This window comes from Melospiza melodia, chromosome 26 (genome assembly GCF_035770615.1).
Source record: "Melospiza melodia melodia isolate bMelMel2 chromosome 26, bMelMel2.pri, whole genome shotgun sequence".
Taxonomy (NCBI): domain Eukaryota; kingdom Metazoa; phylum Chordata; class Aves; order Passeriformes; family Passerellidae; genus Melospiza; species Melospiza melodia.
Window position 1 is genome coordinate 4,977,877 of NC_086219.1, and position 25,601 is coordinate 5,003,477.

The window sequence follows — 25,601 nt, forward strand, 5'->3', positions numbered from 1 at the left end:
AAAGAACACAAGTGGACACTGCTGTTCTGAAGGTGAAGAAAAAGGGAAGTTTATTTTCTGACTCCAACATTTATAGTTTTCTAAGAGTGATAGTGGATTGGAGGGTGACAGTGCCACCTCTCCAATGACACTGGACAAACCAACAGTCCATCAACTTTCTCCTCCTCCATAAAGGAATGCCAAACAATGAGTTATTTACAGAAAGTGTGTGAGAAAGTTCTCTACAAGAATGTCAACATCAGAAGGATTAGAAAATATTGAAAAATCAGGGCGACACCGTTTTTTCTTTCATCTCTCAATGTCATTATTTTCATTTATCAGCAAACCCAAAGTTTATTTGTAAAAGCAAATATCTTTGTCCACTCATAAATCAGTGGAATCCTTCCCATGGTTTCTTTTATCCCCCAGTGCTGGTTTTATCTACCAGCTGACCCACTGCTGGTTTGTAAAGACAAATCCACTATTCCTCACAAGAGGAACTATTCCAGGGGCAAAGGGCATTGTCACAGACATATCAAATGTGGTTTATGCCCTTTCCAGCTTCGTTTGTGGAGCTGAGGGCTCAGAGCATCCCCATCTCACCCTGGATAGAACCAGACTTGTTCAGCACAGCCCAGACCTGAGAGTGCTGCATGATCCCCATCGGTGCAGCTGCTTTGTAACATAAAATAAAAATAAACCATTTTCTATACGTGAGAGCCTGCGAGGTAATTAATATCCTGGCCATTAAATTCCACTGCAGTGTAGTCAGTGTTAATAAGCTAGCTAAGAGCCCTGCTTGAAATTAATAAGTTGCAAATGACCTAAGGGCCACTGCTTCATGCTTGCCTTTTTGCCCCCATGTTCCCCCCAAGAATTACAGAATTTAAGCAGAGAGACAATTTTCATCTATGAGCTAGTATAATTATTCATAACTGGAGAGTTTCAAGGAATAAAAAGCCTTTCTGGTTAATTAGAAACTCCAGCATCTCAGGGAAATCAGGAAGGGAATAAAATCTGGGTTTGACTGAGGTGCAGAAATATAAAGAATAAATCAAATGTAAGGGCGATGTAGTTTCCGCAGAAATTTTTAAATGCATGAAATTTTTAAATGCGTGATCCTGAGGGTCTGTGCAGGGAGCATGAAGTGCACCAGAGGTGCAGCTGCCCCTTGTCCAGAGGATTTCCCCAACTTCTGCTGCTTTCAGGTGATGAAGATAGAGGTGCATGCTCCAAGGAGGAAAGGGATCAGTCTGATCCCTGAGCCAAAATCTCCTCTCCCCTTCAAAAAGGGGGTCATGGTGGGAGAAATTTGGAGTATTTTTAGGTATAACTGGGTTTTTTTTTTTTCTTTCTCACATGATGGTCAGTCTGCTGTCACCTACCAGCAGCAGAATCTCTAATAAAAACAAATGAGGACAAGAAGACCCAGAAGTACAGCAAATTTCTGCTAATTGTGTGGCTTGTTTAGCAGGCTGTGGTTTTGTTCCTGACTTTTCTAAGAGAAGGTGGTATTGCTCAGAGATGCTGAGGAAAGGGAGGGAGAGAACAGCCTTGGAAACTCAGATTATTCGTACCCCTTGTGTGTGTGTGGATTGCCTCTGTGCCAAGTTATCAGCCTGATTCCCATTTTCCTGTACTTTGGCTGTTTTTTCCACACTCTCTGAAAACGGGGTGCTTCCACTGAGCTGCTGAGTTCTGAAGCATCACTAATGTGCACAAAATCCCTGGAGCTCCAGCTGCTCATCCTTTCTTCCATTCCATACCCTATCCCTTAGAGGCAATTAGGGAAGAGCCTGTAAATTCATCACTGTGGACCTTCTCAAACCCAGATTAGTTCCTCCAGTCTATCAGATGAATACATATTTATAAGTGTGCTTAAAAATGCACCATCCTTCCCTCAATGAGGTGTAATGAATCCATCATGTAAATCCAAGCTCAGGTGCAGAATGGAAAAATCCTCTGGGTATTCTTTAGGATTAATGGCAGGATGTTCCTTGAGTTGCTTGGCTTCTTTCAAAAGCGATAATAAAAGTGATTTAACTACATACAATGCACAGTAGCAAGTTAAAAGAGCTTAAGGAATAACTCACCTTCCTACTTGCAACGTTGGCAGGCTTGTTTGCCTGTGGAATCTTTCTGCTTGGTAAAAAAATCTTGTTTGAGGTGGGTTTATCCTTTGCTCTAAGCCATAAAAACCCCTTCTAACTAACACACCCTTTGCCTCCTTGGTTATCCAGCAAGACTGGCTCAGCAATTCTTTTCTTCTTTATCAAAACTTGCTTCCATCTCTATTCCTTCGTCAGACTCTACATTCAAAAATCTTTCTGCCAAGAGAGCACAGGCAAACAAGTCAGCAAATGCTGCAAGTAGAAAGAAGGTCTCAGAATTTTCCACTGCAAGAAAACTGAAAAACAACTTCTAGCTTAAAAAAGCTTTTAATGTAATGTACTAACTTTTAGTGATTGGAGAATAGTAACAAGAATATGGTAATTATAGTAGTTATGAGGGGCTATAGAGAATAGTTAAGGTATAGATTGGTTCTACTGTATGAAGATGCTCAGCAAAGAAAAGTCTATAATGCATTGGAACCAAAAGAAAAGTATATAATGCCAGGCAGTGCCAAGGAGCACAAACAGATCATAAGCATTGATTTTAACATAATTCATAAGGCACATAAAAGGGCCTTTCAGCCGTGCTTGGAGGAGACACCTGTCTCTGCCCCCCTTGCCACCAGCTAATGAAGCTCTATAATGAAGCTCTAATCCCATGGCTGTTCCTGGAGAGTGCAGGTCAGTCAACTGGCTGTAAATGGGAGAAAATAAAATGCAGCAGCACTTTGCAGTCACTGCTCAGTGCTCTGCAGTAACAGCAAAGCCATGGTGCGACTTTTCCTGGCATTTTCTGTTGAGGAAGGATTGCACCTGCTTCAGGATTCAACACAAGAACAGTAATTTGCATCTCTGCTAAAACAACCCGACCCCTTGCAAACCCTGAAATTGCCAAGTGGCCACTTCCACAGCTGCATGTGGCTACTCACCCTCCTACACTGTCATTAAAAAACTGATAAGCAAAACCAGAATTCCCCAACAAATCTGGATGGAGAAAACTGGACTATAAGTTATATGTGCAACCAAACCACTGAAGAAAAATGTACTCTCACTGCTAGAGCAGCCACCATTATCACAAGTTCACAGATGCACAGTTGTCCCTCCTCACCCATCAAAAGCCATGGCTATCTGCTTGGGACTGCAATGTGTATTTTTCAGATGACATAAACCTCTGTTAAAGGATGGAGAGACAGACATAATCCCAAATACCTTTATCTGACCCACAAGCTGAGGCTTTCAGCAAAGGAAAGGAACAGAGAGGGCAGTTACAGGTTAAAATTATGATTTTCCTGCCCTCTCTCTCTTTCTTGTATTTTAAAAAATGTTAATTTCCTTCCCCCTGCCTCCTTAAAATAAGTTTCTCAAAGTTAAAGGATCTGGCACTTTCTCTCCCCTTTTGTTCCTTCTTCAGATGCATCTCCTGAATATGGAAGAGCATTCCTTTTATATTCCCAGCTCAAAATGATCAAAACAAGGATCTGGGGACTGGTGTGTCCGCATTGTTACTAGGACAGAAACTCAAATGCATTGATGCTAATATATATATAAATATATATATATATACACACACATACATACATATATATATATATATATACATACATACATACATATATATACACACACACATGTATATATACACATACATATATATACATACATTTAACATTTATATATATATATATCTCCTACATCTAGTCCCCCAGATACTCCCCAACTCCTTCAGCCCTGTGCATCTCTCCTTAAATCCCCATTATTTCATTTGGGATGAGGGAGAAACCATGGCCAACAAGGCAAAATATTCCTCTTCATCATATTTTTCCTGTGAAAATGTAACTTCACTTAAGCCAAAGCCTCAGAGGTAAGTGTTGCAGACAACTTTTATGAAAAATCCTTTCCTTAGGATTCTTCCTCCTGAGAAGCTGAGAGGCCTCAGGAAAAAAATGCAAACACTGATTATCTGCAACAGGTGCATCTGTGATTGGTCTGATGGGGTTGTTTGTAATTAATGGCCAATCACAGCCAGCTGGCTCAGACAGAGAGTACAAGCCACAAACCTTTGTTATTCATTCTTTCCTATTCTATTCTTAGCCAGCCTTCTGATGAAATCCTTTCTTCTATTCTTTTAGTGTAGTTTTAATGTAATATATATCATAAAATAATAAATCAGCCTTCTGAAACATGGAGTCAGATCCTCATCTCTTCCCTCATCCTCAGACCCCAGTGAACACCATCACAAGTAAGGATTTTATTTTTACAAAACACAGATTTGTTAGAGGTGGGGATGTGGATACACATCAAAGTTGTTCCAGTGAAAATATTGTGTTCTGATTGTTATTGCCCCAAAATTTCTCGTCCCATCTTTACCAGTGTCCCTGACTAAATCTGGATTTCTGCAAGCTCCTTCTCCCCAGCTTTGCTGGATCTTTCCCCCCCTCAGGCTCTGGGTCACACCATCATTTGTCTGACCAGCTCCCATTTGCATTCAGGGAGGTGGGGACAGGTCAGGGGACCAGGGACAGCCCCTTGTGACAGCAACCCCACCGTGCTGCCCTCACCCTCCTCCCCAGCTGCCTCCAGGAGGGGACAATTATCCTCATCTAATGGGGGTTCATTAATTCCTCCAGGCAGTTGTTCCCCAGCAATGACAGCCCAAAGGTCAAAGCGCTTTTTGCACTGAAATCAAAGCAAGATTGTGTGGCTGAGTCTTGTCCAGTTTTAATAGCTGCTCACAGGGCACTTCAGGGGTCTCTCATTTGGTGACAGCTGGAATTATGGGCAGACCTGCTAAAAAGACCTTTTTGTAGTGCAGATAGAAGCACTAATCTGTTTTAATGGCTTTTCCAGCCAAGCCTTTGACACACATTTTCATTATGGTAATGCTTTAATGCAGAAAGCATCCATACAATTAGGATAAAGTCTCCAAGATCTCCTCCTTATTAAGGCTTCTTTTAATTTCAACACTTTTTCAACTCACACAGAAGGACCAGCTTAAAAAAGCTGCTTTGTACAGCCCAAACTGGACCAATTCCATCCTTTAACAACAACAAAAAATCCCCCACTAAACAAACCTCCTAGTTACTAGGTCAGCAACACAACTGGGCTATAAACATGCATCATCCTCCTTCACAATCCTGGTCATGTCAGAGTAGAGTGTTTTACAGCCAAGCAGTGCCAGCTCAGGATATTATCCAGTTTCCACAGTGTCTTGTTTACAGACTTGGAAGATGCTTTCTTCTCACTGCCACAGCATACTAAAAATAATACTCAGGAATAAGTTATTTTAAATAAACTCAAAGATACAGAAGTTTCTCTCAAAAGAACCCTACATTGCAATCCCAAACTCTTCTCAGTGCAGAGATCGATGAGAAATGCTTTACTGTCCTGCAGCTTGTACCATGCAGGTGCTCCTCTGTCAGATCCCTCAGCTAAAGCACAAATTAATCTGACCCACAGCCCTCAGACCCCTGAGTTAAATCAGCAGAATAACTTTCTTCACTAAAACAACAACAAAAAAAATTATTTCAGAAGTCTCAGCTTTATGTCCTGGCACCATCTGCCTGCCCCAGCCACACAAAACTCCCAATGTCAGCAGCAGGGCTGAAATAGTGCCAGCCCCAGGGAGGGAATTGTATTTGTGGGGTGCCCCAATGAAGGAAGGAATTATCAATCTGACTCCATGTTCTCAGAAGGCTAATTTATTACTTTATGATACTATATTATAATTAAGAATAGTGTAGTCAACTATACTAAAGAATACAGAAAGGATACTTACAGAATGCTAAAAAGATAATAATGAAAACTCCTGACTCTTTCCAGAGTCCTGACACAGCTTGGCCCCAATTGGCCAAAGAGTGAAAACAACTCCCAGCAGAATGCAATGGAACAATCACCTGTGGGTAAACAATCTCCAAACACATTCCACATGTGAGCACAACACAGGAGAAGCAAATGAGGTAAGAATTGTTTTCCTTTTCTCTGAGGCTTCTCAGCTTCCCAGGGGAAAATCCTGGGTGAAGGGATTTTTCCAGAAAATACAAATGTGACAGGAGGTAGTAGCAGCAGCTCTACAGCAGCAGGAACAACAGGGCAGGATGGTGCTCAGCCATCATGGCTCATCATGCAGAGCAGCCAATGATCCCCCTTCACACAGGGAGATTTATTTAAGGCTGTCTCAGAGGGCAGGTTTATTATTAATGGGAAAAACAAGGAAACCCCTTGCCTTTTCATTTCACACTGATGATGTGAATGAATTTTGTATTTGCTTGAAATGATATTTCAGTGGGAGATAACTGCCAGCAGAGGGGGTTATGGGTTTTCCATCTGCTTAGAAGAAAGAGTTCCTGTGAAAGAGCTGGCAACAACCAGCAACTTTCACTTTTCTGAAAAATCCCTTCACCCAGGATTTTCTCCTGGGAAGCTGAGAAGCCTCAGAGAAAAAGGAAAACAATTCTTACCTCATTTGCTTCTCCTGTGTTGTGCTTACATGTGGAATGTGTTTGGAGATTGTTTACCCACAGGTGATTGTTCCATTGGATTCTGCTGGGAGTTGTTTTCACTCTTTGGCCAAGCAGGGCCAAGCTGTGTTGGGACTCTGGAAAGAGTCACGAGTTTTTCATTATTATATTTTTAGCATTCTGTAAGTATCTTTTCTGTATTCTGTAGTATATTTTAATATAGTATTCTTTAATATAATATAGTATCATAAAATAATAAATTAGCCTTCTGAGAACATGGACTCAGATTCATCATTCCTGCCTTCTTTGAGACATTTCTCAGCAGATACAATACAGAATTACTGGCTTACTTCACCAAGACAGGGAGGCAGATGCAAGAAAGCTTTTCCCAGTCCTGTAAATGCTGACTTCCAAAACATGCCCATGATTGCCCAGGCTGAGCAGGGTGGGAAAATGCTGTGTCCAAGAAGATCCCAGAAGAAGAATCAATCGGGTTTTTACATCATACAGCTCTCACAACAAACTCAGCCCAGCAAACAGGAGCAATGTCACACTGCTGATCTCAGGCTGGGCAAAGCAGAAAATCAATGAGGTGCTTGGGATTTGTGTCAGCGACAGGGAAATCATAAAATGAAGATTTTTAGTTTTTTTTTTCTCAGCTATTTGCTCAAATCGAGCTGAGATGGTTCTCAGTTTATATCCCACCAAGAAATGAGCCTGAAGATTGAAGTGCCTCTTCATATTCTCCCAATTCCTCCCCTTGCTCTTTCTGGCGCTTGCCAGCGTCTGGCCTTGTGTGAATTTCCTTAACAAGTCTCCTCTCCAGCACAGAAGAGCTGGATAATAACAAGAGTGAATTGCAGGGCCCTTAGGTCCCAGCAGCTTAGAGGGCAACTGGAAAAAAGCACAGATCACTCAATTGGCAGATAAGGAACTAATCCTGACAGAAAATCGGTTTTCCATAACATTGTGCATTCTGCAAAAGGGAAGTGAGAGAGGCTGGATGGGGCTGAGATTGCACACAGTAACCATGGTATATACCATGATATATATGTCAAATACACAAGCACAACTTGTCTGCAAGGAGCTGATCTGTGAGCTCAATTCTGGACAGGATCCCTGAATCTATTAGAGAAAACCAGACCAGAAGGGACACCACAGGACCAGGCTGGAACAGAGCACTGCTCTGTCTTCTGCAGCACCTACAACAGCCAAAAACAAGAGCAAAGAACAAAACCTGCAGCTAGAAATAGCTGCTGTATGCACTATCCCCCACTGAGGACCATTTCACCCCAACCTCATTAAAGGAGGATTGGTATTTATAATAACCCCAAATTTTGTTTTCTCTCCAACATTTATTTTTACAGCTTTCTCTAAGGACGTCAACCACACACCATAAGGGGCACCACACATCTCTTATTTGCTGTGATGTATTTCAGGGGCGAGTTGCACAGGGCAACTTGTCCTGGTATTTATAATAACCCCAAATTTTGTTTTCTCTCCAACATTTATTTTTACAGCTTTCTCCAAGGACTTCAGCCACACACCCACACACCTCTGATTTGCTCTGACGTATTTCAGGGGCAAGTTGCACAGGATGACTTGTCCTTCGACATTGGCCCGAGAAGTGTGGTAGGGAGGAAAGAGAAAAAGCATTTCCTTTTTCTCACAGCTAAATCACCAGCAGCATCTATGGGGTTACAAAGCCTGGCTCCCCTTCCTCCCTGGATATAGGGTCAGGTCCCTTGGTCCTGTAAGCAAACACTTGAGCCACGGACCTGACAATTAATATGCAAGACAAGGGAGAACCAGGGTTCATTTTCAACTTGTCAGGCCTCACGGAATAAATTACAGAATAAAATCCCAGAATGACAAAATAACGAGCAATTCATTTGAAATGTAAAATAAATAGGTAAATCTCCAGCGGGCTGGCAGAATAAATGGGATTCAGCTGACATTTGGTGATTAAATTAAAGAGTAATGACCTCATGAATAATGGGCTACAGGATTGAATTTGGAGGGCAATATTTTCTTAAGTGGGGGCAGAGGAACAGCACATCCAGTAAGAGCCAAGCTATACTTTTTTGCTATTATTTTCAGTGCTCTGCACAAACTCCCTGTCAGGACCCAGAACATCCCTCTGGCTGTCCAGGATGGCCAGGACCCTTGCCAGGGGGCTCAGAGACCCTGGCACGGAGCCCAAAACACCTCTGGGTTTGATTATGACCCATGGAGCAAATTAACAACCTTGTATGAAGATCAACAAGCCATGACAAATTCAGTAGAATGACAGTGAAGTTATCACAGGGTGGAAAAGTAGATTTTAGGGTTTCTTGTATGGGGGTTCAGGGGGCAAGTTGGAGGGAACTGGGTGTGTCCAGCCTTTCTCCTTCTTCTTGGCCTCCATCTTCTGCTGGCATGTTGGCACTTACAGATTGGTTTAGAGTAGAAGCTCACTGTCTAACATAGGTGATAGATATTGGGAAGTTATTGTAAATATTGTAGTTTTTAGTATAAAGACATAACACCACCCTGGGGCAGGCAGAGTGCCTGGAACTGTCCTGCTGGATGGACCTCGGCAGGGCAGGAGAAAGAATTTTACAGATAAGATGCAATAAACAACCTTGAGACCGAGAAATGAAGAGCCCTGACTGCTTCTTCAAGCGCCGGGCTGGGAAAAGAGACTTTCTAACACATCTCAGGGTCACTGTGACCAGCTAAAGACCCCAACAAATCCCCACTTCTGAAAAGCTGCAATGCCTGAGGACACAGCCCTCTCATCCCAAGGTCTTCAAGTGAGGAGCTCCCCAGCTCCCAAGGGAATTCCTCCTCTCCCAGCAGGCATTTGCAGTGTTAGTTCAGGCCACGAACAGGAGCACAAATCCCACTGGTCCCTCTGGAGTAGGGAAAAAGTTAAACCCAGCAGTAATTAAAAAATCATTAAGGTATGCATCCCTAGCAAAGCCGCCTCCTGTGCTCAGAGACCTTCACATTTCTGTGCCCCAGCCCCTGGCACACGCTGTCCTCTCTCTTGCCAGTCCACACCAAATGCAAATCCAGGTTTCCGAGCTCTCCCCTTCCCTCAGCTGCTGGTATTATGTATTATGTGGGAATTATCAGAGGATTATGTTATCAGGGCTTCCATGGTAATGTCAGCTGCTGTTTCCTGACCTGCAGTTCTGAGCTTGGTCTTTTGAGCTGTCACTGATCCCAGCTGTTATTCTGAGCAAAATTTTGATTGGTGAGCCAAGATTCCTTCCCCAGTCTGCTGCTGGCCACCCTGCTCCCTAAAAATTCTAAAAACCCCAGCATCCCTCCAAGGATACAGGGCCAACCTCTCCTTTCTCAGCCAAAACCTTGCAGCCTGGGGAAGGACTTGATTCAGTGAGTCAATTTCTTTGTTTTCTTGTGAAAAATGCCTATTTTATGATTGGCTTTTCACAAATATTAAAATGAATATTATATGTGTTATGTTAGAAAGTTATGCTGTGTTAATTTTCTTAAGTAGTGTGTTAAATATAGTTTTAGGTTATAACATAATGTTAAAATACAAATTATGCTATGTGAGATACTTTTTTTAAAAGAGGAATGAGGTACTCTCACCAAGTTCCTTTCTTCTGATAATGGAGCAATAAATTCATTTTCTCTGAAAGATTCAGGTGTCCTGTGGCTGCTATCTCTGTGCGAGTCCTTTCTTTAAAAAAAATCTTACATAGCATAGTTTCTATTTTAACATTATGTTATAACCTAAAACTATATTCAACACACTACTTAAGAAAATTAATACATCATCACTTTCTAACATAATACATATAATATTAATTTTATTTATTTTATTTATTTTATTTAATTTATTTATTTCATTAACAATATTTCTTAAAAGCCAATAATAAAATCCGCATTTTTCACAAGCCCTGCCAGGGCTGCCAGCCCAGTGGGCACTCCAAACAAGCTGAAGGGAAAAGGCACATTGTTTACATGAAATCCTGGCTCAAGCCTTGCATTTAAAATGCTTGTGCTCACCTCTCCCCTTTAAACAAGTGGTGCTACAATAGGAATCCCCCTGGTGATAGAGCCTGATAAAGCAGATTATGTGCTTAGAGTCTGATTCCCACTTGGCACGGTATCAGATCTTAGAGCAGCTGTACAGCAGCACTCACTGCAGCACCAGACATATGCCAGCCTTGGCAGGTACACCAAAGCTCCTCTCAGCATCCAAGTCCTTTTCTGGAGCTGGATTTGGGCAAAAATTGCATTTTCAGCACGGCTCCCAGTGCTGCCTGCATGCACTGGAAGGAAAAACTTCCCTGTCCTTACATGCTCCGCCTCAGCACTACAAGGAAGGGACAAAAGCATTTTGATTATAAAGAGCATTTGCGAGGCTCAAAGCACAGTTATTGCTTGTAATTACAGTGCCCCAGTGCAGTGTAAGGACATCTCCTTAAATAGGTCTAACCAGTGAAAGTGTTATTTTTAGAGATATCTTACCAAATAACCTTTAAAAAGCTGTTATTTGCTGAATTCTGCATTAGCACATCATCTTCCAAAGTCACCTTACAGCCTCCTGGAGCAAAGCAAAGCCCAGTCCAAACAGATGCACCACAAACAACCTTTCCACCTATTATATTGCAGGTTTACACTCCGCACATTCAGCAGAAACAGTTATTAAAATACACAAAACATTGGCTCCTTAGAGCCCCGAGATCTGCAGCCTTGACAATTTACATGCACTCATTTTCATCTCTGCTACACCCACACCTCGCTGCTGCTGCTACCCCAAATTTAAGTGAAAAGCTTTCCAGGTTTGGCCTGGTGCAACAAAAATCAGCCCCTGGGTGTGAAGAGAGATGGAGCAGATGCAGGGTTTTTATTTATAAAGCCTCCCACTCTCTCCCTCCTGGCAAATTGTATATCCTGCCAAGTCAGTACACACTGAAACCAAAATTAAAATGCAGTAAACTAGCATAAGAAAAAAGGGCTGAAAACTCACATTTCCACAGATGAAGGTGGCTGAGTATAGAAGATCCAATTAGGAACAGAGAGAAGGGCTCAGCAATTTGCCTTTTTAAAAGGCTACATTTGCATGCAGAGCTGGCACAGGACAGGGGAGCAGTGTCACCTTGCTCTTCTGAAGTTCTTCTGAACCTTCTGATGTTTGCATTTTGGTAATGGATTTCCTCACACACTTTTCTTGTAAATAATGATTGTTTTGCATTCCTTTCTGGAGGAGGAGAGAACTGAATGGGCTGTTGGTTTGACCAGCGTGGTTGGAGAGGTGGCAATTTCACCCTCCAACCCATGATCACTTTTGGTATTCTATGAATATCAAGGTTGGGAAATAAATGTGCTTTTTTTTTTTGTCCATTCTTTGCCATGGACATCTCAGTGTTTGAGTGTTCATTTTGTGTTGTATTGTGACAGAGCAGAGAGTGGGACTGTCACCACAGGAACTGGTTTTCCTGACCCACAAGTGTTGGGGTCTGCATGTAAGGAGCTGAAACCTGACCCAGGGTCATCCCAGCAGTGGGAACAACTCCCAAGCAAACGGGGGAACTGCTTCACCACAGATTTGCCCATGAGCAGGATGAGGCACTGAAGATCAGGGCTCTGGGCCAAGTCTCCAGAGCAGCTCATTTCTGGCTCTCCATCAATCTTCAGGACAGGCTCATGAGAGATGAGGAGCAGAAACCTTCTCATGGCACCTCCTAATGGTGACAAATGCCACCCAGCAGCGTCCTGGTAAACAAAGCAGAGCCTGCCCAGCATCTCAGCTCCCCTGTGTAAGAACTGAAACAAGGGATGTGGGACTCCAGGCAGCTCTACAAAATGCAGTTTATTGTATCCAAGATGTCACAGCAGTCCAGGGTTGTGGGTGACAGAGCTGTGCCCACAGCTGTCAGCTCCAGCTGCAGACAGGCCTGGAGACCCTTTGGTTTTGGTTACAAATGCATGATATACTTTTCTTTTGGTTATAATGCATGATATACTTTTCTTTTGGTTACAATGCATATAGACTTTTCTTTGCTGAGCATCTTCATACAGTAGAATCAATCCATACCTTAACTTTTATCTATAGCCCATCATAACTCCTGTAATTACCATATTCTTGTTATTATTCCCCAATCACTAAAAGTTAGTACATTACGGTTTGAGCTAGAAGTTGTTTTTCAGTTTTCTTGCAGTGGAAAATTCTGAGACCTTTTTTTACTTGCAACTTTGCTGACTGGTTTGCCTGTGCTATCTTCCTGCTTGGTAAAACCATCTCCTTGTTTGGGGTGGGTTTATCCTTTGCTCTAAGTCATAAAAACCCCTTATAACCAACACACCCTTTGCCTCCTTGGTTATCCAGTAAGACTCAGCAATACTTTTCTTCTCTATCAAAACTTGCTTCCATCTCTATTTCTTTTTCAGCCTCTACATTTAAAAATCTTTCTGCTAACCATACATACCTGTGAGACTTCCTTGTCAAAGTTTCATCCTTCCCAACATCCCTGCACAGTGATCTGGGCACCTCTGTCCCCTGCCAGTCACTTCCACTTTGAGGGCAATCCTTCAAACCAGCTGCACCCTTCCCCTCCACAAGGGCAGTGGGTGGCACAGGGGAGCCCTGGTCTCAGCCAGGCCAGATGAGTCTCCAGGAAAAGCAATCACACTGTAATCACAAGGCACATTACTCTATCAGCAGGTGAAATGCCACATTTAAAAAAATGAACCACCTTTTGCAGATCACACTTGCCCAGAAGCACATCAGGGGAATGTGAGTGCCCTTGAAAATCTTGCATTGCTCTGGAAGGCCATTCCTCACCCAAGATAAATAGCCCTCTGCTCAGCAGGGCATCAGAGTGTTTACAGATTTTTTTCCTCCCCAAAAGAACGTCTACTCCATAAAACAACAATTAGCTGCACTCTGGATTTATGAGTGCAATTTGCAATGCTGTTAAAGCATGGGCAGCCGTGGTTCCCATGCAATGGTAATTGCATTGCTCTGAAGGAGCCTGAGAAAGGCACACTGCTGGCTTTTGGGGATCGCTGGAAAAGTGAGAGGCTGCTGCTCTTCATGGAAAAGAACTGCTACCACGTTCACAGTGATACAGGGCACACAATGGTGCCACCATCACCTGCAATGAGCTTGTCCTGTTGGTGAGTGGGGAATGCTGGTGTAACGCTAGAATTGGGAACTCTAGGGTGTAACACACCTAGAGCTGTAGGAATCATTTCACAATTAGTGAAGTATACTGTTATTATGATATTTTATGAAAAAATCCCTTTGCCAGGATTTTTCTCCTGAGAAGCTGAAAAGCCTGAGGAAAGAAATGTAAACAATAATTATCTATTGAAACTTGGTTTAGAAGTTGCTTACCAACAGGTGCATCTGTGATTGGTCTCATGTGGTTGTTTCTAATTAATGGCCAATCACACTCAGCTGGCTCAGACTCTCTGTCCAAGCCACAAGCCTTTGTTATTCATTCTTTCTTTTTCTATTCTTAGCCAGCCTTCTGATGAAATCCTTTCTTCTATTCTTTTATTCTTTTATTTCTTCTATTCTTTTAGTATAGTTTTAATGTAATATATATCATAAAATAATAAATCAAGCCTTCTGAGACGTGGAGTCAGATCCTCATCTCTCCCCTCATCCTGAGACCCCTGTGAGCACCATCACAGGTGTGAGCACACCCAGATGAGGGACTGAGGGGCTCTTCCACTGCTGCATCAGCTCAGCGGGCCCCTGGGAGGTGCAGGACAAGCCTTTGGTGCCACAGCACAGCACAGAGGGACAAAACCTGCACCAGAAGTTCATGGCAGACACCGTGTGCTGTGGGAACTGCGGCGCTGCAGGTGAGCCCCATCCTCGTGGAGTCAGCTCGGGGCAATCTTCATACACAGCATGGAATGGAGGAGTGAAAATCTTCCACAAGCCATGGGTAAAGCTCTTGCTCTGGTCAGCCCTCTTGCAGACCCGTGTGGGTTCCTGCGCTGCCTTTTCCAAGCTCTCCTGGATGTGATAAGTTGGCTTCAAGAGGCCCAACTTCAGCAGCAGGAGCAGACAATCCTGTGCACTTCAGGAACTGGTTCTGTGGCCTCATCCCCTCTGCATTCCTGGCACAACACAGATGCACTCTGCTTGTCAGCATGAACAGTGATGCGGTGATGAGTGAGGGACCCAAACGTGCGAATGTCAAAATCCTTTTATTTACAACAGTCTCCAAAAAATCAGAGGAACACTGAAAATAGTGAGGGTAGGAGACAACTTACAAAAGTGACACGCATACATCAGGAATTGTGCTACATCACTCTGGGAACTGACACTCTAAGGTCTGCACACAACGTGGTGGAATGGCAGTGCCCTCCCTCCCGCTGTCCATGGGGTGCTCAAGCCTTGTACTTTGAACCATCTTTCCTCCCATTTTGAACCATCCTCCCTCCCATTTGTTCTGCTTCTGCCTCCAAGCCTTTCTTTTCCTCCAGATCTGATTGCTGTTCTGCCTCCAGCCACGGTCACTGCCCCCACCTCCCTTCAGCAATTGCCCAAAGGAGCAGCAGAGAAGAAAAAGCCAAAACCTCAGGATGGAGACAGGTATTGAAAGATGCCCAGCTCTGGGTCCCTGGGTACTATCCCAGGGCTATATACTTAGCAGAAGCCTCTGAAATATCTGTAAACTATGGCTTACATGCTGTCAGGGGTGAGGAGTGATGTTGGAAGTAACCAAGACACTGAGTTTGTCCTGCCTGGCTGCAAATCAGTCTGCACAGCTTCCTTGGTGGACAGTGTGGGAGGATATATTTGTGTCATGGGGTTGAACAAAAAGCCTTTTGTAACCCTCCAGAAGGGCAGGCTGAAAGCTCTGTGAGAAGCTGTTTAACTCCCTGCCTTCCTCTGCCTAAGGAAACTCTCAAGACTTTTCCAGCCACTTTCAATCCAGATTCTGTGAGCACCTTAGGCATGAACCATGGAGAAGGCTGAACCTTGTTTAGCAAGACAACAGGGCTCAGGAGATGGTCTGTGAGACAGAGGAGTCATCAGGGAGAGAAGATAGGCAAAGATGTGGGAGGAATCTTTTAAGGTGAACATCTGCTCCTGGAACAGCATCAAATAGGTGAAACATTGCTTTTTATTGCTGTGAGCATCTGCCTTGGAGCACCAATTCCCAGCAGGGCTGTCAGCTACACCTCCACATTGCTCAGATAAAGCCATCCCTTTCCTTACCTCCATAATTTATGAGTATTCTGCAATCACAAAGTTGACACTGCCTACATGGACATGTCTACATCTGCCACTCATTTGCTGTTTCCATGGATGCCTGGGGAGATCAGGATGTTTTAAGTGTTTTGCAGAAGGCTGGGCTCCAATTTTAAGCCTCTTGTCACTCCAGTGCATGAGGAGAAAGCACCAGCCATGCTGAGCATGGAGCTGAGCAGGGTGAAGCAGTGATGGGACAAATGTCTAGTTAGATCTTAAATGTCATGGCTGTGTTTAATCAGGGTCTCAGGTTACAACATTCAGTGAGTCCTTGCAGCATAAATCACCCGGGATCCTCTAAGACTCTTCTGCCATCCTGCTACCTCTGGTGTAAGTTCCTGCTCCTCTCCTTGCCTCAGTTTCCCTCCTGGAGGGGCACAATCTCCTCAGCATGCCTTTGTGAATCATTTGCACTTATCTTGGTCTGCCCTGTTCCATCTGAATCGTTCCAGCCATGGCATTCCCAGTCTCACTCTGGGCAGCAAAAGCCAAGGTGATGCCCTGCTCCTGCTAGAGCCCACCAGTTCCTCTGCACAGAGGGGGCTTGGGCTGGCTGGAGAGGAGGAGAGACAATGACAGCTTGTCCTTTTCCCCACCTGCTTCAGAATACAGGATGGACCCTGCCAGGCGCCAAGAACTCTTTGTTATTTTTGCCTGCAGATCAGAGACACTGCCAGAGCAGACCCAAGAAACACTCAAAGTTTCCCTCTGCTTTAAAATTAATCTTTGCTTCCCCACAGTGGCTGAATGGATGTTCCCAGCATGGCATGAATGGATGTTCCCAGCATGGCATGTCCAGATTAACACTGCAGGTGGGGCGTTTATGGAGCCTCTTTATAGTGAGAACAAACACAGGATACCAGGGGCTTACACAGGCTTTCAACTTCACAGGATTCAAAGCACATCTGTGCTTTTTCTCAAAGGCCTTGAAAGGTTTCTTAATACTTATAGAAGGAGGAACTTCCTCAAAGGGAAGTCACTCTCTTACTCTGTTGTCTGCTGTCCTGGAAACATCCATCAGCTTTAATCACCCAAAAGAGGTTTGAAGTATTTGCTAAGTTCAAGTCAAGCTACAAGCCAGAGAATCCTTGCCCACAGTGCTAGGGACACCTTGCCATCCCCTGCAGCAGCTGCACAGCCACACAGCTCCATGGGGCTCCATGGATATCACAAACACTCCTGCCCTCTCCAGTCACTGCCACTTAGGAGAGCTCAGGGCACCACCAGGAGTTAAATCTGGAGCACAGACACAGGGAACAGCATGGCTTACAGAGCAAGGATGGGGCTAAACTGTTCACAGCATCCATCAGAGCAGCACAGCTTGAGGATAGCCACAAATCATTTCCAGAACTGTGGCATTCACATTCTCTGAAAAATTCCTTTTACCCAGGATTTTTCTCCTGGGAAGCTGAGAAGCCTCAGAGAAAAGGAAAACAATTCTTATCTCATTTGCTTCTCCTGTGTTGTGCTCACATGTGGAATGAGTTTGGAGATTGTTTACCCACAGGTGATTGTTACATTGGATTCTGGTGTGAGTTGTTTTGACTCATTGGCCAATTGGGGCCAAGCTATGTCAGGACTCTGGAAAGAGTCACGAGTTTTCATTATTATCTTTTAGCCTTCTGTAAGCATCCTTTCTGTATTCTTTAGTATAGTTAGTATAGTATTCTTTAATATAATATAGTATAATAAAATAGTAAATTAGCCTTCTGAGAACATGGACTCAGATGCACCATTCCTGACTTTGTTGGGGTATTCCCAGCAAATACAAGACAGAACCATTTACTCATGGGCACAGGGTTCATTATGAAGGAGCTGGTGCAGATTAGAGGTAGGTGCCAAGAAAACATTTCGCACTTTGCAGAAAGGGGTAACTCAGAAGCTCCATGGGATAGCAAGGAGAAACCAGGACACTCACATTCTGCTCTACTCACATTCTCACTACCCTCACTGCCTGTAGCAGGATTACTCTGGAGTCCAACTGGAAACAATCAGAACTCCTCTCTCCAGCTTGGGGACACCTTGGGGAACCTACTTTAGAAACAAGTATTTGACCCAGTTTCACAGGGCTGACAATGTGAAGGTGTAAGACTGGCAGGGATCAAAGCAGGGATGCCCTGAGCCAAGGAGAAGCAGCTCAGTCTCTCAGCAGTGCAGGCCCCACAAACTGGCTGGCAACGGGGTTGGACTTCCTGGAAGTTTCATCTTAAAAAGAGAACACAAAGCCACCAGGACATGAAATCTGCAAAGAAATTGAGTTAGGCTGCTTCCTGGCCACATTATTCTACAGGCACCCTTGTAAATAATGGCTAATGCATCTCCCAGTGGGCCTGACCCTCCCCTCCTGCCAAGCATCAGATGTGCTGTGCATTAATGCACACTTAGCTATTTCAGTTTTAAAAATACGAGAGAACCAGTGATGCTTAAAATGCACTTGTTAATGGCAGCAGTTTGTGATTTCATTTCAGTTTAATACCAACCATCTGCTCAGAGCAGACAGCAGCTGCAGCTCTGGTGCCCGTGGGTCTCCACTGAGGAGGATGTCACAGAGGATGCTGTGCACACCACCAGGAATGGGCTCTGCCTTGTCCTCAGCCAAGAGCTGACTGCTGTGACCAAAGAGCTCTGCAGGGAACCCAGGGCTCTCTTTTCTCTCCACCAGGAAGAGCAGATCAGTGACTGGTGAGGTGACATGGCGGGACTGGGCATTGAAATGCCTTGACCTCACTACTGGGATGAGGGAGAGGACAGCAGGCTGCTGAGGGCACCATCTGCTTCCTGATGGCTGCTGGCAGACACGTGAGATCCCAGCACAAAGTCCCCCCAGCAGGAAGGGGAATGCTTTGTATCCCACCACCCTGAAAACAGGGCCACTGCAGGTGGTGCCACCCAACAGCTCTGGTCTGGATCCCAAAGTGACGCTCAAAAGTGCAGCAAGTTCACTGCTGGTCTGGCATGGATACAGGGCCTGGCAAAGGGATCCAGATAATGTTGTCCCCAGGCCTGTCCAACTGCTCACTGCTGGTTTTGGAGGCTCAGATAAGGAGGCACAGGCTTGGTGTGGGAGCAGGACATCACCCAAGAGTCATCCTTGCAATTCTGACTCTGGACAAGGGAGGGGAAGGACAGAGGGAAGGATTTTTGAAAGACCTTCCCAAATTCTCCCATTTTAGCCTTGTGGGTCCAGAAAGCCCTGTTTGATAAAAATAAATTAAAAGAAAAGAAAAAAAGAAAGCAGAAAGAAAACTGAGAGGAGGAAAGCTCCTCCTCTCCTCTTCACGGGCTGAGGTATTCCCTGGGCAGCCCTCACTTTTCATCACCCATCCATCACTACCTAAAATAAATACAAGTTTCGAGCAAAACTCATGAGAAAATAAAGTGCATCTGCAATTGAAAAACTTCATGAAAAAGGGGACTCTTTTTTTTTTTTCCTCTTTGTTTTCCTTACAAAAAATATTCTTTAAAAAGAAAAGAAAAAACGAAAAGGAGCGACGCGGCTCTCTCGGCCTGGCGTCTAGAGGGCCGTCCCATTGGGTCATACAGGGCCGTCCCACCGGGTCTAGAGGGCTGTCCCGTTGGGGAGGGGGATCTTAAAGCCACTCTTGAGCAGGGCAAGGCAGATGCAGAGAGCCAGCAGGCCAGCCAGGAGCACGGCCAGCAGAGCCTTGAGGCAGGAGGTGCTGCTGCGCGTGAAGGTGCCGGGCGCCATGGTGCTCAGCAGGGCCGTGCTCACAGTCAGCGTGTACAGGATGGACACCGCCGTGTTGAGGGCCACGATCTTCCCAAACTTGGCAAAGGGGGCAATGATGCAGAAGAAGAGCGGGACGGTGGCAATCAGCGTGGTGGTGGCGCTGGAGACGATGGCCACCCCAACGCGGCGCACGGCTTCCATTGTCCTCCACTGCCGGCACGCCCTGGGGTCCTGGGGAGGGACAGCGGCGTTAGTGTGACACGCACAGGGGGTTGGTTCGTTGATGTATTACAGTTTGAGAGGGTGGTTTAGCTGATAGAATCCCAGTCCAGGACAAAGAGGCTGTTTGAGTGCAGCTCAGACATTTAGTGCAGTGCTATGCAAAGAGCCATTGCGTTAGAGTCACAGAATCACAGAATAATGAGGTTGGAAGGGACCTATAAGATCATGGAGAGGTGGCTTAGCTGATAGAATGCCAGTCCAGGACAAAGAGGCTGCTTGAGTCTGTACTCAGACTGTCTGTACTCAGACATTTAGTGCAGTGCTATGCAAAGAGCCATAGGGTTACAATCACAGAATCACTGAATAATGAGGTTGGAAGAGACCTCAGATCATCGAGTCCAACCTATGCCCTAACACTTCAATTAGACTACAGCACCAAGTGCCATGTCCAGTCTTTTTTTAAACACTTCCAGAGATGGTGATTCTACCACCTCCCTGGGAAGAGCATTCCAGCACTTTATTATTCTTTTACTGAAATATTTTTTCCTAATATCCAACCTGTACCTTCCCTGATGTAGCTGGAGGCTGTGTCCTCTGGTTCTGTCAGAGACCAACCCCACCTGTCTGCAGCTTCCCTTCAGGAAGGTGTGGAGAGCAATAAGGTCTCCTCTAAGCCTCCTTTTCTCCAGGCTGAGCACCCCCAGCTCCCTCAGTGGTTCCTCACAGGGTTTGTGTTCCCAGCCCCTCACCAGCCTCGTTGCCTCCTCTGGATGTGCTCAAGCATCTCAACATCCTTCCCAAACTGAGGGGCCATAGCTGCACACCGCACTCTGACCCTTGCCTGTCATGTGTCCTGCATCACAGCTGAGTGCCAGGGAGGCACAGGCAGAATGAATGCAAAGCTGTAGGAGGAACAGAGCTCACCTCAGCCTGCTGGAGAGGCAGGTTCTCCCCTGCCAGCAGGTATCCCTCCACCAGGTGCACACAGTAATCAACAGAGGAGCCCACGAGGATGGAGAGGGAGATGGCTTCCACAGCTCCCATCTCCCAGCCACACCAGTACATGATGGTCACCACCAGGCACACAACCCCTGTGGGAGAAAGGTGATGTTAGGTAATGTACAGGTGTCACAGACAACTTTTATGAACAATCCTTTCCTTAGGGTTTTCCCTTCTGAGAAGCTGAGAGGCCTCAGGAACAAAATGTAAACATTGATTATCTGCTGCTGAGGAATGCAACAGGTGCATCTGGGATTGGTCTCATGTGGTTGTGTCTAATTAATGGCCAATCACAGTCAGTTGGCTTAGACAGAGAGTCCTATCTATTGTGTAGATAAAACACACAGGGAATTAGACACACAAATCTACTTTCCCAATGAGGTTGGGAGTTTGTTCTGTTCTGTTCACTTAACCGGTCTGTTCTCCAGGACTGGCCCCTGGAAAGCCAAAAGGGTTTACACAGAATACAAGCAATTCACTTCAAATCACCAGAGAATCACCTTTGCCACAGTCCATCCATTTCAGGAAAAGTGAAAACCTTGTAAGAGCTGAAATGAGGGATGTGGGGACTCCAGGCAGCTCTTCCAAATGCAGTTTATTACATCCAAGATGTTACAGCAGCCCAGGGTCATGGGTGACAAAGCTGTGCCTACAGCTGTCAGTTCCAGCTGCAGGCAGGCCTGGAGACCCTTTAATTCTGGTTACAATGCATTATATTCTTTTCTTTGCTGAGCATCTTAATACAGCAGAACCAATCTATACCTTAACTGTTATCTATAGCCCATCATAACTACTGTAATTACCATATTCATGTCACTGTTCTCCAGTCACTAAAAGTTAGTACTTTGCAGTTTAAGCCAGAAGTTTTTTTTCAGTTTTCTTGCAGTGGAAAATTCTGAGACCTTTTTTCTACTTGCCACATTTGCTGACTTGTTTGCCTGTGCCATCTTTCTGCTTGGTAAAAACATCTCCTTGTTTGGGGTGGGTTTATCCTTTGCTCTAAGTCATAAAAACCCCTTCTAACTAACACGCCCTTTGCCTCCTGGGTTATCCAGTAAGACTGGCTCAGCAATTCTTTTCCTCTATACAAAAACTTGCTTCCATCTCTATTTCATTCTCACATTCTACATTCAAAAATCTTTCTGCCAAGCACACATATCTGTGAGACTTTCTTGTCAAACTTTCATCCTTCCCAACAAAGCCCGACACATTGGAATTGGTGTTTTTACCTAGGATGCTGAGCAGCACTGGCAGCAGGAGGAGGATGTGTGTGGTGAACACTGCCACAGCAGCCACACAGATGACCAGCGAGAGGACAAGGCCATAGAGGGCACTCTGCACTCCTGGAAGGAAACAGCCAGCTGATATGAATCCTGGAAGGTGACAGCTGCCATGGCAAAGGCACCATGCTCCTGCTGGCAACAAGGCAGGCAGGGACTCACACTGGGGAAGACAGGAGGGGGAGAATGAAAGCGGAAAGAAGGTGATTTGTTGGAACCCAGGACATCCCTCTGGCTGCCCTGGATGGCTCAAGCCCCTGGCAGGGGGCTCAGAGACCTTGGCACAGAGCCCAAGACCCCTGTGCCTTCCATTTTAACCTATGGAAACAATTACCAACTTTGTGCAAGGAGTTACAAGCCACAAGAGTTTGAATAGAATGATAGTGAATTTATCACCAGATGAAAATGTAGAATTTTGGGGTTTATAGAATGGGGGTTCAGGAGGCAAGATGGAGGAATCTGGGTGTGTCATCTCCTTCTCCTTCTGGTTCTTGTCCTCCATCTTCTGCTGTGATGGTGGCACTTTTGGATTGGTTTAGAGTAGAGACAGACTGTCTAACATAGGTGATAGGTATTGGAAAATTATTGTAAATAAAGTACAGGTAGTTCTTAGTATAAAAAGCCAACAGCACCCCAAGTGTGGTCAGTGTGCCACAAACTGACCTGCCAGACAGATCTCAGCAGGTCAGAGAAAGAATGGAATAGATAAGCAAAAAATAAACAATCTTGAAAACCAGAACAGAAGAATCCTGACTCCTTTTTCAGCTGCTGGGCTGGGAAAAGAGACTCTCTGACACATCTCGGGGTCATCCTGACCACAGAGACTCCGAGAGTGATTGGATTTTGAATCAGCAGGGCTGAGTCCCTTCCCTAACCCATTTCCTTGGGCTTTGCCTAATTCTGACAACGCACATTCAGGCTTTAGGAGTTTGCCCAGCAATGGCAAAGGAGTGCAGATATAACCCATGCCCACCCTATGGGATGGAGTGTGCTGTGAGGATGTGTCAGAGAGCATGGGTTCCCCAGGGACAGAAACACGGCAGTCACTTGCCTATAATCTCCATGAAAATCTGCTTCCAGTGCTCACAGGTCTGGAAGCCGTGCCGGAGAGCAGAGCCCTCTGGGAAGAGCTGGAGCTGCTGCTGCAGGAATGTCTCCCACTTCAGATAGTCAGCATATGTCTGGAAGGATGATTTCCCCTTGTAGGTTGTCTGTAACAAGATAAACACATCACTCATGGCCTGCTCTTTGGGCAGGCTGTGTGGGGACTCTGGAAAGAGTCACAAGTTTTCATTATTGTCTTTTCAGCATTCTGTAAGTATCCCTTCTATATTCTTTAGTATAGTATTCTTTAATATAATGCATGGCAAGGGGAAGGGCAGAACAACCAGCTCAAGTGGCAGCATCAGGCAGGAATGGCAGTGGCATTTGGGCAAATCTGCCACCAGCTTTTTGCCTGAGCTAGTTGTGGTGTGAGCAGCCACTTCTACCAACCTGTGAGTGAGTGCAGGCATCTGTCTGCAACAAATGCTAACAAACACAAAATGATGTCTGCAAATGGAAGTGGCCCTACCCATCCCCTACCACCACCTTAACCTGAACCTCCACACTTATCCTCCTCCTTACCTTAGGGCTGGTGTACAAATGAATCCAAGGCAGATTAGAGTGAGCAGAATAACTGAAAGTTAGTCTAACCAAGACAGCTGATTTCGACTCAACAAATTATAGCTCTCACCCCATAGCTTTCTTTATGTCCTACTTCCACCTAAGCTTCTACTCAGCCTTCACCCCAAGCAGCCTAGGCGTAGCCTTCCACCAAACCCATTTAATCTCAGCCCTGCTATGTTTAGAGAGCATAATACTACCCACACATTTGGGGTATTTGGGACTGGCAGTGGCATTTGGGCAAACCTGCCACCAGCTTTTTGCCTGAGCTAATTGTGGCGTGAGCAGCCACTTCTACCAACCTGTGAGTGAGTGCAGGCATCTGTCTGCAACAAATGCTAACAAACACAAAATGATGTCTGCAAATGGAAGTGGCCAGTGCAGAAGGAGCAGAGCTAAAGCCCCAGAAGTCACAAGATGAAGCTGTCAGCAGAATGACAATGTTCCCACGTGCTCACCGACTCAAAGGCCATGGAGATCCACTGCACCTTGCCATCCTTCACCCCCACTGCCCCATGAGAGAGCTGTCCTGGCAGCAGGTTGGGCTCAGGGATATTCTTGCACTCTGGGTGCAACATCTGCAGAAAGGAGGAGATGCTGTAACCTGGAGAGAGAGAAAGAGCAAGAGATGGAGGGCAGAACGGGGAAAGGAAGCACATTGGAGCAAAGAGATGGAAAAAAACCCCAACCAACAACCCAAAATGAGAGCCCCAAGAGAATCACAGGACCCATTTGTGCACAGCCGCTTCCCCTTGCCACTCTGGTTTGCCAAAACCCTTGAGGTCTCAGCATCACAGCTCCCAGCTGCTGTAGCTTGAAAGGACACTGTCACCAGCATGGGACAGGACAGTGCCACTGCTGTTTGTCCCCAGCTGTCAGGAAGCAGCACAAAGAGCAGGTGCTGAGGGGCTGTCTGCCTGGCCTGGCAGGGATTTGCTCCAGGCATGAAGCTGGCTTTTAGCCTGAAGCCAATATACAGTTCCCAGGCTCAGCTCCACGAGCTTGTGACCTCTGAAGCTGGGAGAGATGGTCACTGGTCACTGGTCAGGCGTGCCAAGCCACAGGGACAGTGAGTAACCTCACTGCAATGAGATCAGAGATCATTGCTTTTCAGGAGCTACTGAGAGGATATTTACCGAGTAAAAAGATTGTATCTCAAACAACACCCATGACTAGAAAGAATAAATGCAATTCTGTTGTTATCTTTCTGGATTAACTCCCCAAAAATATACCCAGTGTCTTTGGCATTAAAGAGACCATCTTTCTTTATTTCTGTCCCAAAAAGCACAACCAATGACACGTTCTAGAAGGGTCAAGCTGCCTTGGGAAGAAAAGGAGACTATGACTAGAAAGAACTAGAAAGAACATGACTAGAAAGAACAAATGCAATTATTTTCTTATTTTTCTGGATTAAATCCCAAAGAACAAACCCAGTGTCTTTGGCATTAAAGAGACCACCTCTCTTTCCTTCTTTCTGTCCCAAAAAGCACAACCAATGACACGTTCTAGAAGGGTCAAGCTGCCTTGGGAAGAAAAGGAGACAGCAAGAAGCAGTCACCCTTTCTGTCTGCTGCTGAGGACCCCAAGCAAGCACAGGCAGGGCTGCAGAGGAGTTGTCTAACCTACCCGAGGGCAGGCACTGAGCCCCTCCGGGCTTCACCAGCTCAGAGTTGCTGGCAATGGCTTTGCAGAGGCGGCACAGGTTGCCAATCTCTTTGAAGAGGTCAAAGCTGTCATCGTAGATAACACTGCCCTTTCACAAGGAGACACAATGACAAGAGCACCAGACGTGAGACATGCACACAGCAACTGGCACTGCAGCTTCCTGCCTGCATTTCTCACTGCCCCTGCAGAGGGAACAGGAAAAGGCTGGTTCTGCACAGCACCCCCAAACCACAGAGCAGGCAGAACAGCAGAAAGCTGAAGTGCAGCAGCCAAGCTAAGCGTAATTTTTCTAGG

General features: G+C 45.3%; 1 protein-coding gene across 1 annotated transcript in view; it reads right to left on the reverse strand.

The window, feature by feature from the left end:
* Positions 1–14,936: 14,936 nt before the first annotated feature.
* DISP3 (dispatched RND transporter family member 3) overlaps positions 14,937–25,601 on the reverse strand; it is a 44,997-nt gene continuing 34,332 nt past the window's right edge. Inside the window, exons 16-21 of the mRNA XM_063176825.1 lie at positions 25,269–25,395; positions 24,101–24,246; positions 23,029–23,188; positions 21,927–22,040; positions 20,623–20,789; positions 14,937–19,707 (exon numbers count right to left, since the gene is read on the reverse strand). Coding sequence (XP_063032895.1) covers positions 19,345–19,707; positions 20,623–20,789; positions 21,927–22,040; positions 23,029–23,188; positions 24,101–24,246; positions 25,269–25,395 — 1,077 coding nt within the window. The 3' untranslated portion in view covers positions 14,937–19,344. The remainder of the gene's footprint in view (positions 19,708–20,622; positions 20,790–21,926; positions 22,041–23,028; positions 23,189–24,100; positions 24,247–25,268; positions 25,396–25,601) is intronic.